The sequence below is a fragment of the Felis catus genome, chromosome D2 (genome assembly GCF_018350175.1).
Source record: "Felis catus isolate Fca126 chromosome D2, F.catus_Fca126_mat1.0, whole genome shotgun sequence".
In the NCBI taxonomy this organism is placed as follows: Eukaryota; Metazoa; Chordata; class Mammalia; order Carnivora; family Felidae; genus Felis; species Felis catus.
The window spans coordinates 54,425,958-54,443,077 of record NC_058378.1 but is presented as its reverse complement, the minus strand read 5'-3'; the positions used below and the strand labels follow the sequence as shown (position 1 = coordinate 54,443,077).

Below are 17,120 nucleotides of genomic sequence, written 5' to 3'. Positions count from 1 at the left end.
TTTTTATTACAAAAGTGACTCTCCAAATATATTGCAATAGTACAAAAGTCAAGTTACCTTAAATAAAACCATAAAGTACTGTTTACTTAAATGTTCAACAAATGAAAACACTTTGCAATTTTTTTAAAAGTCAAATCTTCTGGCATTTATTAGAAAACAAGCTCAACCCACAGGATGATATGCAAATAATAAAACCACATTAAATGGTAGAATGTTTGGAAAGAAATGCAATTTTGCTAACTTCCCACACCTTGCAACTTTATTTAGTCTATCAAAATATTAAGAGGCAATGCTTAGCAGGGCTTAGCAAATGTTCCCACTCTCATTTAAAGTACCAAATATTGGGGCGCCTGGGTGGCGCAGTCAGTTAAGCGTCCGACTTCAGCCAGGTCACGATCTCGCGGTCTGTGAGTTCGAGCCCCGCGTCGGGCTCTGGGCTGATGGCTCGGAGCCTGGAGCCTGTTTCAGATTCTGTGTCTCCCTCTCTCTCTGACCCTCCCCCGTTCATGCTCTGTCTCTCTCTGTCCCAAAAATAAATAAACGTTGAAAAAAAAAAATTAAAAAAAAAAAAAAATAAAGTACCAAGTATTTCACTTCTATTGCAATTACACTGTTAGTAAACAAAAAATATTTTCAACGGGCCAGGATTTCTTCTCTGTGAAGTCACTAGTTTCCCTGAAATCTTCTGTTTTAATTTTTGTTTTTACATGGGTGAAGCAGTGAAGTTATAATTAATGAAGTTTTACTAATTTTGGGAATTCCTATTTTGGACACTGCTTTGATAACATCAAAATAACGAGTGCTCACGTCAGCATCACATATAACATCACAATAACATGAATTCAATACAAAAATCACTTTTTCCCCCAGAGGTAAGACTTTGTTTTCTGACACTGTACATGCCAACTAGTCATAGAAAATTAAACATGGCTATTTCACATGTTTTTTCACCTCTTTTATACCCACCTCTGCTGTCTGAATATGCTCATGGAATACAAAAGAATTTTATCAATCAAAAATAAGAAAAAGAAAAATAAAATGTATGGCATTATGAAGTAATATAAATTATTCCATGATTATATAATTTAGAATTACACTAACAGTATAGACTCTTAAAATGTTGACTGCTCTAGATAAAAATAGCATCAATTCCCAAGCTACAATGAAAGCTGTTATCCTAAAGTCGGAGGCTTCACAATCCCAATGCCCTTTTGCAAATGCTACCTAACTTTTGTAAAGTCAAACAAATATACCCAAACCAATAACATTATATGAAGATCATCAATGCAAAAGAAATCAGCAAAAACCGTAACTATGTTCTAGGGCTTTCAGAAAACTATGCTACCTGGGGCACCTAGTTGGCTCAGTTGGTTAAGCATCCGACTTCAGCTCAGGTCACGATCTCACGGTTCATGAGTTCATTCAAGCCCTGCATTGGGCTCCAAGCTGTAAGCACAGCTGTGCTTACAGCTTGGAGCCTGGAGCCTGCTTTGGATTCTGTGTCTCCCTCTCTCTCTGCCCCTCCCCTGCTTGCACTCTCTCTCTCTCAAAAATAAACATTAAAAATTAAAAAAAAAAAAGAAAATTATGCTACTTACTGGGATCTTCTAAGTACCACTTAAATAATACAATGTATACCTGGCTGAAAGGACATAAAATGAGAAATAATATATATATACATATATTATATATATATAACATACATATAATATATATATTAAGTAGACAAACGAAACATTATACATATTAAATTTTACATAATCTTGGAAATTTTTAGGAAAACTTATTTTTTAACTGAAAACCAAACAACCTATCATACACTGACCATGTAAAACCACCTTATATTGCCTGTAGAGTAGGTTCAAAGGGAGATACAGTACAATATTTGAACTGCCAGTATGGTCAGTCTCAAGAGGCTGAAGGACTAAAAATATCCCCTGAAGAAGAAATTTGGCAAAAAAAAAAAAAAAAAAAAAAAAAAGGTTATTCTTCTCCTCCAAATGTGGTAAAATAAACCAGTTATCCCCAAAGTAATGAACACTCATTTCAAGTAATTACTCTGCTTACAAGTTTTATTTACACAGTAATTATTAATAGTGGTTTTTAGTGAATTCCTTGTATTTACATTTTATATACACATTTATATTTGAAAGGTAAAGAAACTGTACAATAATAAAAATGAGAAAAAGTAATACAGTAATTTAGGTCAACTCAGGAAACAAATACACAAAAGTAAGATTAAATTTAGGCAGGTAGTATAACTTCAATGAGATTACTGCCAGCGGTTACATTCCCTGTTACCAGGACCACCAATACCAAGGAAGTAGTTACCAGAGTTAAAATGTCATTCTAAAACCTATTAAGACCCTGGATACTCCCTCAATATTATTACACTACTAGTTTCCACTAAGTAAGCTCCAAAGATAGGAGTTAACTTCTGAGGGTTCCACTAGTGGTCCCTAGGCTAGAATGACCCATGGGGTAAAAATATATGGACACCATCTGGTCCCATACTCCTAAAGAGGCAGTCACTGAACTAACAAGGTTCTCAGGCTTGTTAGTTTGAAGACTACATACTGCTACCAGAAATAGTATGCTTAAGATTTGTTTTAAACCAAACTGCAACATAAAAGCACACTGTACATCTAATTATTAACAAAAGAGCATGTTATACAGATATCACTTATAATACTCAAGTGATTTAGGTTCAAGGATTAAACATAATATCATAAATTTCATATGAATTTACCAATAATTAATAATTTCTTTATCCACTATACCATCAAAGTTAGACTTGTTAGAAAAAAGTTAATTTTATCTTTTTCTTTTACTCTTATTTGCATTGATTAGAAAATTATGCACAGTGTTTTACAAGTCATAGACTTGGCTACATATTAAGATTTCAAATTTAAAACGGAATTAAATTTTGTTTCTACAGACAGTGAAGGAATTTCAACTAAGAAGTTTAACATCTTGCCAAGTAGCATGCTATTTAAGAACTCTCAGAATTCATATGTTTTACTCTTACCAGTGAAAAATCTCATTGATATTTATGGACTTACTTCCAAAATCAAGTCTTCAGTCCACTAAAGTGCAAAGAACTTTCCTTCTACCAGTTAGCTTTCTTAAATTACTAGATGAATTTAATAATTCTAGTAACAGAACAATTTCTTACACTAGAAACAGAAAGGCTAAAATTCTCTGAGTGACAGGAATTCCCTAAGAAACAATTTCCCTTCAGAAACAGACAGACATGATACTGTGGAAAACATCTAATTGAATGTGAAACAAGCTCCCACCAGTATTTCCAGTTCCCAGAAAACCCAAACTTCCCCCAACCTGTGAGTGAAGGTAATGACTTCAATGACTTAAATAATTTACAATCAAAGTTGCTTACTCTTGGTCTCTAATATCTTCAAAAGGTCAGAACTGGAGACAATGTTTGTACTAAGGTGTTTATTTCAAATAGTATTTTGGAAGTTAAAGTAGTATTTAACAATCTGCTCTGACCTCCAAAGTGCTTTTAATGTAACTGTTAAGAAAGAAAAGATGTAAAAATTTGAATAATCTCCAAAGCTGTTAAAAAAGTTTATTGCATTAAACCGTTCACTCCAAATTATGGAGTATGAACTAGCCATTTAAACTTTTTCCTTTGTAAAAGGGCTCTCTGCAAAATACTTTTTTATTAATACTGTCAATCAGTTACTCATTTCATTAACTTCAGTCATGGAATTCAAAATCAGCACTTTCCCATGTCTTGATTCGTTTAGATTTCTCCAACATTTTCTTCCATGTTTTTTACATAGGAAACAAAAAACTTTTATCAAAAAAACATCTTTTACATTACATTTAGTCTTAATTTTGAAGATTAGCTTTTCAAAGCAGGACTATTATTCTTGTCTCCTTCTTTAATATCCTTCATTACAGAGGCAAAGACCTGAAAATTATATAAAGGAAAGATTAATCCTCAAAATTAGCTACCACACAGATTAAGATATTTAAATAACTATAGCTTATTAATGCGAAAAGGCTTTAGTATATTTAACTCTGTCCACTGGAAGACTGCCATTCTCAAATCCTCTTGTTTGTTTCAACCCAATTTTATGGTATATACATTCCAGTTTTTTATCACTTGCCAAATATTATGAAATTACTATTTGGTAACAGAACATTTTCTTGACCGATATTCCCTTTTTTTTTTTTGGACCAGTATTCTTAGATTTCATTTTCATAAGTAATAAAACGGTGAGCTTATGATGCCTACCGTCTATCATTCAAGGAGCAAGCGATAATGCTATCTTATATGTCACTTAACTTAGACTGCCAATGTTTGCTTCCCTAACAAGACTAAAAGCATCTAAAAAGCTACAAATCATACATTATATACTTTCTATTGCAAACTCTTAGCACGCAGTAGGTGTTTAATACAGTTGTTGTCTACTTGAGATACCAAAGTAATTACAGAATTGCTCTGGCAAATGGGACCACTGTAGATTGTAGTTCACTAAATGCAAAACATTACTGGACTTACATAAAAATAATATAGGTTTGGATAGGTGAAAGAGGAGTAATATGTTTTAAACTCTTGCTCTTTCAAAGTCAAAAATCAGTTTTTAATTGATTTTTAATTAAGTACTAACATTTGAGAAATAAGTAACTTTTTTTTACAAGAAGTCAACTGATTGTTTTAACATATCTATTAGAAGAAGTAGGAAGAGGTCACTCTACCTGAGTCCATTTTTTGGTGCTATTCTGCATCTGAATGGCTGCAATACAGTTGAACAGCTTTTCTGATGTGATATCTTCTGGCAATTTAGTTAGGAACTGTGCTATATGAATAAAGTCCATTTGTAGAAGAATATCTTCATATAATCGGAGGATTCCTAATCCAGTCCTAAATAAAAATTCCTCCCCATCTCTGCAAAATACATCCCAGACTCTACAGGCCAGATCAAGTGGGAGTGATTTGCTATACAGTGTGAAGATCCTAAAATTAGGGGGGAAATAGTCATTGAAATTTTTCATTCATTTATCCATTCACTCATTAAACATCTCTATATAAAAACAACAGTGCTTAATTAGGGATAAAAAGGCAAATAAGATATAACTCCTTCTTTCAAAAACTTGAGCAGTGGGAAAGTAACAAATAACGAAATTATGTGAATTTACAGCCTTCCATAGAGATATGGCTTAACACATATTAGAGTGACAAAATCACCTAGTAGTTAAGGATATGGTCTTTGAAACCATAATATCTGAGTTTGACATTAGTAGTGTTACCTTGAGCAAGATATCCACCCTTGCTGTGCCTCAGTTTCCTCATTAGTAAACAAAGAATGACATTACCTACCTCTCAGGATTGTTTTGAAAATTAAAGGAATAAATGTAAAGTATTTAGAACAGTGCCTAGCACATAAGAAATGCTGAAAAAAGTTATTATTGTATGAGGAACCCAAGTATCTATTAACCTAAAAATCATAATGTCTGACTTGTCTCTCTTCTCCTACCACAGACATCTATCTACTGGGTTTTTGTTTTTCCCTTTACCAAACTTTACTTACTACTTCTTTTGGAGCATGTATACGCTCCCAACAGAATCACCAAAACGGTTTTTCCCATCCTTTCTGACAATGTCTGATCATGTAATTCTTTATCCAGTGGTGCTTCGGGGCGGCATTCTGGTTGGGGAAATAGGAGAGTAGGTGCTAGAGAACTTTTCTTGAAGCTGCCTTGGCAAAGCACACTTTTTTTTTTTTTTAAAGATTTTATTTTTAACTAATCTCTACAACCAACATGGGGCTCAAACTTACAACCCCAAGATCAAGAGTCGCATGCTCTACATACTGAGCCAGCCAGGCACCCACAAAATACACATTTTTTTTTTTTTTTACAAAGATTGTGTTTATTTGAGGTAGTGCTGATGAAACCTGAGGAAGAGAACTAAAGGCTCCCACCCTATTTAGCACTGCCACTTATTTATTCCTCTTTTCTCTTGCATAATCGATTGTGGGATTTGTATGTAGTAAGTTCAACAGAGGCAGTGAAACAAAAACCATGTCTATTTCTTACATTATAAACACATATTTAATTGCACAACAAAAAGCATGCCCTTGGTAGTACAGAGAATAGTAATTCATTGCTCAAAATGAGAGAGAGAATGGCACTACCACTGTCTAGGAAGTTTCTAGTACACAGTACTCACTCATTATTGGTTTCATCCTGCTCCCTATTATTAATTGTGATCCTGGTTTGTCTCCTGTTGACACTCCTCAGGCCTGAAAATTGAGTATTTTCCCCCCTTCCCCCTCTGAGTATTTGATCTTGGTCCTCTGGGTCTCATGATATAAAACCTTTCTTCTCCCCCATTATCTTGGGTCCTTCCCAGAGGAACTCTAATGTTCCTAGTGGGAATGGATGAGAACACACTGAAAAATAAGTTTTAAAAAAATCTTAAATAAAAGAAGCCCCCAAAAAACTGGTAAGACAGCATATTTGATCAAAGCCATTAATTATTTATTTTTCTATATTAAAACTTAGGATCATTTACATGAAATCCACTGAATTTGGTGATTAGAATTTAAGGGTTGAATGTTTCATACATACTCTTAACAACCTATCTTAAGATAACTGCACCATCCCTTTGGCAAAATTCACCACCCCTCCGTTCTGTAATCAACGGGCTCACCAGAGTCTTTGGCAAGGAAGTGTTGAAATTGGAAAGTTGAAAAAAAGGCATTAGCACCTAAATAAGGCTACACTCTTCTGTCAAAAAGCTGGATAAAGCCTTGAAAAAACCAAGCCTTCAAAAAAAAAAAAACCCACTATTGTAACTATCACAAGCTCTTGTGTGTGAAGAATAAAGAAATGGCTCTCTTTCTGAGAGTATATGTAGTATGTACTAGGCATTGAATGAGATAATCCATGTAAAACACCCTCATACCAACTTAAGATATAGATATTATTATTCTCATTTTCTATATAAGAGACTAAAATACAAACTGAGGGATTCTCATTTCAGCCCAGAGTCCATGTTCTTAATCAAATGCTTCCCCACAAAAATGTGAATTTCTCTATTTGTAAGGGAAGAAGTTTTCAGATGTATAATCCTGTACATGAGATTTACTTTAGTTCCTGAATTACACAAAAAGTTTTTTTTTTTTTAAGTATTTTATTTTTGAGAGAGCGCGCGCACAAGCAAGGGAGGGGCAGAGAGAAAGAGGGAGACATAGAATCTGAAGCAGGCTCCAGGCTCTGAGCTGTCAGCACAAAGCCTGATGTGGGGCTTAAACCCACAAACTATGAGATCATGACCTGAGCCGAAGTCGGACATTTAACTGACTGGGCCACCCAGGTGCCCCTACTTGGTTTTTTATTTTTAATTATATTTTATGTATGTTATGACTTACCAGTCTATCAAGTATATGTCTGGTGTAAGACTGTAAGATTTAAAATGAAGAAATAGTTTGGAGAGATTTTCTTCAAAAAATACTTCAAACGTTGCAAAATATTTCAACATCTAAAGATAGAAATATCAATAAAGTTATTAAAGAGTATACTAGAGAATACTCTAGAAGAAATTAAATCCCTAATAACAAATTAACAAAAAGTCTTGCTTAGCACCTCTTTCTGAGTCTTTTCATCAAGCATTCGCAAAACCGTAATTCAATGAAAAACTTATTTTAGTTTTCCAATACTGTTTTTCCCTCCAAAAGAGCATTCAGACTATAGAAACCAACAATTAAAGGAAAATACGATTCATTCCAAATGTTCATACCATGCTGTGATCCACACGAAAAAAGGCCAACTGGCATGGCTTATTGAGGAGATTTGCAAACGCAATGAAGGCATCTGCCTCTTCCAAATTGAGAATGAGAACTGCTGCTATGAAGGACATCCCTTGGACCTTCAAAGAGAAAAGAAATTAATCAAAATATGCTTACAATAATAATTCTATGTACTTTATCTTACAGTATTCTTAAAAAATTATAAAATGATTAAAGTAGAATTAATCAAGATTTCTTTTTATTTGCCATGAGAGCGCCGGATCCTAACCACTAGACCACGAGGATTATTTGCCAATGAAAGTAAATACAGAGAACCTGCTAGTAATTATGAAATCTCCCTAATTTTACATTTCTTGTTCATGTGTTATGGCTTAAAAAGAATTAGGGAATGGGATGCCTGGGTTGCTCAGTCGGTTAAGCATCTGACTTCAGCTCAGGGCTCAATCTCAAGGTTCATGACCTTGAGTCCCACATAGGGTGAGTTCCAGCTCTGCTTCAGGTATGCACAAGCCTCACTTTGGGTGAACACAAGCCCCACTTTAGGTGAGCCCTACTTGTGTGTATGTGTGTGTCTCTCTCTCCCTCATGGGATTGTCTCTTTCTGCCATGCCCCTCTTTCACTTCCACCCTCTCTCTCAAAACAACAAAAATAAAAGAATTAGGAAAATTTCTTGGAAAAAAAGAATAAAGTATTGGCTTTTACTTGTTACAAAAGTCTATCTCCATGTATTATCTCACTTTCATTTTCTCTAAGTCTGAAGTCTTTCGAAGTAGAGTATAGTGAAAATCAGGTGATTGCTTTCATTGTTATAGCACATCTGTCTGAGGTAGAAAATCAGGAACTAAGAATAAAAGAAAAGTATGAGAACTGCTGCTGAAATTCTAAGACAGAAGAGGTTGTGGGAGGTTCGACAGTGAGGCTGGGTTCCTGGAAAGTAGGATGAAGAAATACGAAAAAACCATTCCAGTGGCAGAAAAGAAATAGGAGTAAAGAGGTGTAGGACCAGCCCAGCTGAAGCACAAGATTTATTATAATGAGAGAATTTTTTTTCTTAACTTTATATTTAAATTTTAGTTAACATACAGTGCAATAATGGTTTCCGGAGAATTCAGTGATTAATCATTTAATACAACACCCAGTGCTCATCAGAACCAGTGCCCTCCTTAATACCCATCACCTATCTAGCCTATCTCCCACCCACCTCCATCCATCAACTTATAGTTTGTTCTCCATCTTTAAGAGTCTCTTGTGGTTTGTTTTCCTCTCTCCTCTTTTCCCTCACCTTCCCATATGTTCATCTGTTTTGTTTCTTAAATTCCACATAAGTGAAACCATACGGTATTTGTCTTTCTTGGACTTATTTTACTAGCATAATACATTCTAGCTCCATTACGTCATTGCAAATGGCAAGATTTCATTATTTTTGATGGCTGAGTAATATTCCATTGTGTGTGTATGTATGTATGTATGTATGTATGTATGTATGTATGTATGTATGTATGTGTATGTGTGTGTATACACATATATAAAGAAGGTGGTACATAGCGTGGTGTGGTACACACATACCACCTTCCTTACCTGTTCATCAGTCAATGGACATTTGGGTTCTCTCCATAGTCCAGCTATTGTTGATAATGTTGCTATAAACATTAGAGTGCATGTACCTCTTCAAATCTGTATTTTTATATCCTTTGGGTAAATACCTAATAGTGCAATTGCTAGAATGTAGGGTAGTTCTATTTTTAGTTTTCTTTAGTGATCTCCATACTGTTCTCCAGTTTGCATTCCCACCAACAGTACAAAAGGGTTCCCCTTTCTCCACATTCCTGCCAACACCTGTTGTTTCTTGTGTTGTTAATTTTAGCCATTCTGACACGTGTGAGGTGGTATCTCATGGTTTTGATGTGTATTTCCCTGATGATGAGTGATGTTGAGCATCTTTTCATGTGTCTGTTGGCCATCTGGATGTCTTCTTTGGAAAAGTGTCTGTTCATGTCTTCTGCCCATTTCTTAACTGGTTATTTGTTTTTTGGGTGTTGAGTTGTTAAGCTCTTTATAGATTTTGGAATCTAACCCTTTATCAGATATATCATTTGTAAATATCTTCTCCCATTCCATAAGTTGTATTTTAGTTTTGTTGAGTGTTTCCTAAGCTGTGCAGAAGCTTTTAATGTTGAAGTCCCAATAGTTCATATGTTTGCTTTTATTTCCCTTGCCTCTGGAGATATGTCTAGTAAGCAGATGCTCTGGCTGAGGTCAAAGAGGTTGCTGCCCGTGTTCTCCTCTGGGATTTTGATGGTTTCCTGTCTTACATTTAGATCTTTCATCCATTTTTAATTTATTTGTGTATGGTATAAGAAAGTGGTCCAGTTTCATTCTTCTGCATGTTGCTGTCCAATTTTCCCAACACCATTTGTTGAAGAGACTTTTTTCCATCAGATATTATAATGAGAGAACTTACGTATGATGTATTTACAAACAGTGAAAATTTTTGAGTAAAAAGCTCATCTATATAGATGCTTGCTTGTGAGTTATGGAGAACTATTATGAATTTTTTAGCAAATAAGTGATATGGAACTGCTGCTATAAAAATACTCATTCTTTGGGGCACACGGGTGGCTCAGCTGGTTAAGCATCTGACTTTGGCTCAGGTCATGATCTCACAATTCATGGGTTCGAGCCCCACATTGGGCTCTGTGCTGACAGCTCAGAGCCTGGGGCCTGCTTCAGATTCCGTGTCTCCTTCTCTCTCTGCCCCTCCTCTGCTCGCTCGCTCTCTCTCTCTCTCTCTCTCTCTCTCTCCTTCAAAAATAAATATTAAAAACAAAAACAAAAACAAACCTCATTCTTTTACTAAAAAAAAAAAAATTCATCATCCACTTTACTTCTGGTAAAGACTTGCATAAGAGACTTACATAAAAAGACCACTAAGGATATTTGCAATGAAACCATGGTTTCTTTTTCCCAACCAAATGTTTTGAAAGGTTTGCCTACAATCACTATTTCTACTTTCTCAGCTCTCTTTGAAGTTTTTGGCACACCTCAGTCTGGATTCCCACTCCATTACTATACTATCTTGAAACTTCTTGCCAGGATAACCAGTACTTATAAACCCCAATGGGCACTTTTCTATGCTCCTAGAATTCCGTTTGGTTCTGTGATCCAGTATTTTTTTGTTCTCCTCCTACTTCCCTGGCTTCTTCTGATTACTTTCGGCAACATCTACAGAAATTCCCTATTTGATTTTCTAGAGTATTAATTCCATGAGGACAGAGACTGTGGTAGGCAGAATAACGTGCCTAGGACAGGATCTATATCCTAATCGCTGGAACCTGTGAAAATGATTTCTTACATGGCAAAAGGGACTTTGCAGATGTGATTAAATTAAGGATTTTGTGATGGGGAGATCACAATGTAAGTGTATTGGTGGGTGTGCCCAATGTAATCATCATGAGGATCCTTATAAATAAAAAAGGGAAGTAGGAGAATCAGAGAGAGAGAAACTTGAGGATACGATACTACTAGCTTTGAAGATGGAAGTGCAGGGTCAAGGGCCAAGGAATGCGGGCAGTTTCCAGAAGCCAGAGTAGGCAAGGAAGTGAGTTCTTCCCTAGAGCCTCCAGAAAGATCACAGCCCTGCCAATACCTTGACTTTCAGATTTCTAATCTCCAGAGCTTCCAGATAATAAATCTATATTGTTTAAAGCCACTAAGTTTGTGGCAATTTGTTATAGCAATAATAGGAAACTACTACAGTACAGAGACAAGACCATGTCTGTTTGTTTACAATTATATTCTTTAAAAAAAATTAAAAAAAAATTTTTTTTTTATGTTTATTTATTTTTGAGACAGAGAGAGACAGAGCATGAATGGGGGGAGGGTCAGAGAGAGGGAGACACAGAATCTGAAACAGGCTCCAGGCTCTGAGCTGTCAGCACAGAGCCCGACGCGGGGCTCGACCTCACGGACCGCAAGATCATGACCTGAGCCGAAGTCGGCTGCTTAACCGACTGAGCCACCCAGGCGCCCCTAAAAAATTTTTTTTTAAGTTTATTTATTTTGAGAGAGAGAGAGACAGCGTGAGTTGGGGAGGAACAGAGAGAGAGAATCTCAAGCAGGGGGTCATGTGGGGCTTGAACTCATGAAACCTCAAGATCATGACCTGAGCCAAACCCAAGAGTTGGATGCTCAACCAACTGAGCCACCCAGGCGCCCCACGATTATATTTCTAATATAAAAATATATTTTTATATTAAAATTGTTAACCATCTGTAATAGAAGAGTAGCCAATAGAAGGAATTAAAAATATATTTAATTGAATCTAAGATGCTGTTTAAAAAACATTATTTTACATCACACCAAAAAAGAAAAATGCCAAACATTGACAACACTTTCTTAGAATTTTTATTTGATGTGTATCACAGAGCTGTTTAAAGCTCAGATTTATCATATATCACTATTTCGTATATATGAAAAGGAAATAAAAATAAAGTTATTTCTACAGTATCTTCAAAGTCCAATTTTTGAATATTCTGTATGATTTATCAACTTGTGATGTGATGCACTAAAATAAGCACACCATTTACATAGTATTTCTATGAAAAATGTATAACCTAAATCTACCCATGAGGAAATGATCAGGAAACTACTGCAAAAGAATCAAAAAAGGGTCATTATAAAATCAGGCTTGACTCTTCAAAAGTGTTACAGTCATGATAGACAGAAAAGGCTAAAAAACTGTTCCAGATGAAAGGACACTAAGGCAACAGGACAATGCCACATCCAACTCTGACTGGATCCTGGAAGTGGCGCTGGGATGGAGCTAGTGCAACTTTTCTGTTTGAAGTTATTCAAAATAAAAATTTAACAAACAAAAAACCCTTATGGATAGACCACGCAGCTTAAGAAGTAAAACTTTAGGGGTGCCTGGCTGGCTCAGTTGAAACAGCATGCAACTCTTGATCTTGGGGTTGTGAGTTCAAGCCCCACATTGGGCATAGAGCTTAAAAAAAAAACAAAAAAAAAACAAAAAACAAAGAAAAAAAACAAGAAAGAAAAAGAAGTAAAACTACCAGTTGAAATACCTGTGTAACTGAACCACTTTGTTACTTGAAATCTTTCTTCCTTCCCTTGAGCTTGGCTGGGTCATGGGAGGAAGTCAACTACTTATATTCCCTATTCTTTATTGCCTTTGCACACATGCACACAGATCTTTCTTGTTTTTGTTTTGCTGATAATCACTATAGACAAACAGAAAACTATAATGAAAATAAATGCGGGGAAGATACACACCTTGCAAAGTTCTTACAGTAATACCGGAGTCCTGGTCTACAGTTTCTGACTCCTCCTGAGATATTGGAAAATGTAGTCTCCTCACTTCCACCTTTATGATCTACTGACCTTAGAGCCCCACCATAGTGCAAGCCAAGTTCACAGTAGTTACAGTCCAGACAAATTAATAGCTCCCTACTTCCTTGCTTCAAAATGCAAAGCTTATATCAGAGGACCTACAGACAGGTGATAATCAAGACTCAAGAGTTTTATTCTACTCAGAAGTAAGCTATAACCAGGGCACCTAGCTGGCTCGGTTCGAAGACATGTGACTCTTGATCTCAGGGTTGTGAGTTCAAGGCCCCACATTGGATGTGTAGAGGTTACTTAAAAATAAAATCTTTAAAAGATGTGAACATTACATAATGTTTTTATAATTCTATGACATAAAACATGAGCAAGAGAGTCTTTATTTTATTTCATTTCACTTTTAAATAGGCTTCATGTACAGCACGGAGCCCAGTGCAGGGCTTGAACTCACCACCCTGAGATCAAGACCTGAGCTGAGGATCAAGAATCAGATGCTTAACCAACTGAGTCACCCAGGCACCCCAAACAAGAGAGGTTAGACTCCTCGTCCAAATTTACTTTCTCCATAAGGACTACGTGACAATCTTCTTTAATACAAAACCTGTCCCATTCTCAAACCTAGCACTTTCCCCCTTTATACACCATACTTTTTACTTTTCCTGTAGCACTTATTACCTTTTAATATAACATGATTTATTTGTTTGTTGTTTGTCTCCTCCTCCTAAACCCTAAGTGTCAGAAGGGGAATAATCTTTATTTTGTTCACTGAGGTATCTAAAGTGCCTAGAACAATGCCTGGCATATAGCAATGACCACACAAGTATTTGTTGAGTGAATGAATAAACAAACGTACAAATGAACATGTAACAAAACAGAGTAAGTTAAGTTGTACCAGACAACAATCCTATTCTCTGAAACTCTCCTATTTTAAGACAGAGGTGAGCAGATGAGGTTTTATGACTTCTAGTTAAACACGGCAAATTGAACACTCACATTTTTCTTTGTTCCCTCCCAAATCCAACTAAAATGACGGTAAAGAAAAAAAATATTAGCCTAGAAGGACAAAGAGAATGGAAAATAATATAAACAGTAAATAAAAATGTCAACAGCATTTTAGAAATTTTAACTAAATGTTAAATTAGTTAAATGCTGAAATGATGAATGCTGAAACTAAAATATCTGCAGAGGAGGAAGCAGAGGAGGAATAAGCAGCAAGCCAATTCAGCCATACATCTGGAAGGCTCAGAAACTGAAGTTATCAGGTCCCTCTGAAATTTGGAGGTAAGGCTAAAACTAGGATTCAACCAGTTTATAAAAGGCCCAAGTCTCCTTCCTCTATCCTGTATGGACAGATGCCTATCCTTCCCTCAACCTGGCATAATAGAAGAGGTTTATGTCTAGAGGCACAGGCACTGGAAGAAGGGGATAAAGCACCATACCAACAGCAGTGGCAATAAATAGAAGTTTACAAATTGAATAATGAAATCCCAGCAGTTCTTCCAGAAATCTGGTGGGCAGTCTCATAAACCCCTGGGAAGATTCCTCTCTAGGTAAGTTGGTAGGCCGAAGAAAAATAAGACATAGAGAATACAGACATTTGGGAGCTAGTGCAATATAAGATACTTTGTGAAGATAAAATGTTTATATTCAAAAACCAGACTGAAACAAATACTTACATAACCAACATCAGGTCTGTAACACGTATATGCCCCTAAGATACTATGTAAGACATCATGATATGGACCACCCTTAAGAGAGAAAAATGAAATGTCAAACTGTACAAATAATAGTCTCTAAGTTAATTCTCAAATAATTAATTTTTAAAGACTTCCTAAATGACTAGTTTTAGTTAGTATATTGTATCATTATCAGAAATATTCTAAATACACTCTGCCAAGATATTTTCTCTAAAGAATAAAAAAATATTTAATCCTGAAAAAACCAAATAAACTCACTTGACAGATACAAGTTATCATTTTAAAGATTGCTAGATTTGGTACAAGATTATGATGAAAACAGATTGTTCCATTTCATACAATATAATTTCAGCAAAAGAAACCCATCAAGCTACAGCAAGTTATGTTTATCAATAATTTTAATCTTAATGGTAAAAATTTTTATCTCATTTTATCAATCTATAGATAGAGGAATTCCATGTGTGAAATATACAGTCCACACAAAATGTAATCATTTCTCACAAAGTACGTTTCTCACAAGCAACTCGTAAGCCTCTGCACAAAATGATTTTTATAAGCCGTTTTTTTCCCATTTCAATAGTAATTCTGGAAAACTAAGGTTTGGGCAAAAGTTCTTTACATGTTAACTGACTAATAAGCAAAATGTTAAAATTCAAATACCTTACAGAATAAAAAGTAAAACAAAGAAATGCACCTTAATGAATAAAGGTATCATGGGCTATGCTAACGGCAATGCATTCAGTTAGTGGAATAAAATAACAGCAATTCCTTTAGAATTTTCCCACTAGTTTCACACTTTCTATATAAAGGTCTCCAACTTTTATAGTTTGCCTTTAAAAAAATAATAGCTATGAATTTGAGAATTTGTTCTGTTGGATTAAAAAAATTTTTTTTAAGTAGTTACATGGCTGTCTGGGTGGCTCAGTTGGCTAAGTGACTGACTCTTGGTCTTGGCTCAGGTCTTGATTTCAGGGTTGTGAGTTCAAGCCTTATGCTGGGCTCCACACTGGGCATGAAGCCTACTTAAAAAAAAACAAAACAAAAAAAACAAAAAAAAAAACTAGTTATAACTGGTTAGAAACACTCACCTTCTGGAAGATGTAAAGGGATGGAAATGTACGGGATATGTCCAACTTAATTAATTCCAGACTGGCCTCCCGATCAGCAACAGATACACCTGCATTTGCAAGGTAGATAAAATTAAAATGATTACTTGACTATATACCCAGTTCAACCTTGTACACACAGAATAATCATATAGCACAGATGTTACTTAAGGAAAGTTAAAAGCTTCATAATCAAGAAATTTAAAGAAATGCCACATAGCTTTTACTAGAACTTAAGGGTTTCTTTTATGAAGAAAATATTTATACACTTATCAGAAAACTATATGAAGGATTTCTACTTCCAGTTTTTATACAAGGTAAGGACAGACTATCACTCCCACGATAACAACTGGGGAAAAAAACAAGTAAGCTTCAAATATCCCAAGTTTTTTAAAAAAGGCATATGAAAACTATAGACACAGGGAGGATTTAAACTCCAGAAAGAAAAGAGGCTTTCCTACATAGCCATTTTTCTTCCTAGAGGCATATGCCAAGTCTGGGCATGAGCTCAGGACTGAGTTTGCCATACACAAAGGTACTCTGCTTGGGAAAAGAGAAACCTTGGGAAAAGAGAAACCCTTAGACCTCTTCATAACCAAATAACACTGATGTGATACATAGAATCACAAGGGAGAGTGTCTCAGGGGAGGGAGAAGCCTCTAATAAAAACAGGACAGTTCTTCCTACCCAGATATTTGAATCCCACAATGAACTAAGTATATCTAAAGCTTCAACCTTGTCCCAACCTAGCTCAGTTGCTGACTGAACTGAAGTAATAAGCCAACTCCCTGACAGAAAAGAGCATGCTTCCTCTGCCGGGGAAACATCCACTTCAGTTTCTATATTATTCTTTATTCAGTGATTTACATATAATTGGAAATTTTAAGATATGCAAATAAGCAGAAAAATATGACTTGTAATCAAGGGGAAAGCAGCCAATAAAAGCAGACATGAAGATGACCCAGTAATGGAATGAATAAACAAGAATATTGACTGTTACATGTTCAAGAAAAGAGAGGAAAAGATGGGGGGAAATGTATGGGATGGAAAGATGAAGAATTGCCACAGAAAAATAGAATCTATGAAAAGAATCAGGTAGACATTCTAGAATTACAGAATATAATATCTGAAATTAAAGACTCATTGGACATATCTAATAGACTGGATATAG

General features: G+C 35.5%; 1 protein-coding gene across 11 annotated transcripts in view; it reads right to left on the bottom strand.

The window, feature by feature from the left end:
* The window catches only part of TBC1D12 (TBC1 domain family member 12), a 138,072-nt gene that overhangs the window by 12,680 nt on the left and 108,272 nt on the right, over window positions 1–17,120 (bottom strand). For 8 of the 11 annotated variants that reach the window (XM_045040434.1, XM_045040433.1, XM_023240758.2 and 5 more), the window contains 6 exons: window positions 15,932–16,020; window positions 14,823–14,894; window positions 7,775–7,903; window positions 7,407–7,516; window positions 4,729–4,987; window positions 2,055–3,937 (listed from right to left, as the gene is read on the bottom strand). In XM_045040434.1, coding sequence (XP_044896369.1) covers window positions 3,869–3,937; window positions 4,729–4,987; window positions 7,407–7,516; window positions 7,775–7,903; window positions 14,823–14,894; window positions 15,932–16,020 — 728 coding nt within the window. In that variant the 3' untranslated portion in view covers window positions 2,055–3,868. Of the gene's footprint in view, window positions 1–2,054; window positions 3,938–4,728; window positions 4,988–5,561; window positions 5,679–7,406; window positions 7,517–7,774; window positions 7,904–14,822; window positions 14,895–15,931; window positions 16,021–17,120 lie in introns of those variants that run through there. The other 3 variants (XM_045040431.1, XM_045040432.1, XR_006587185.1) reach the window with 2 other exon arrangements.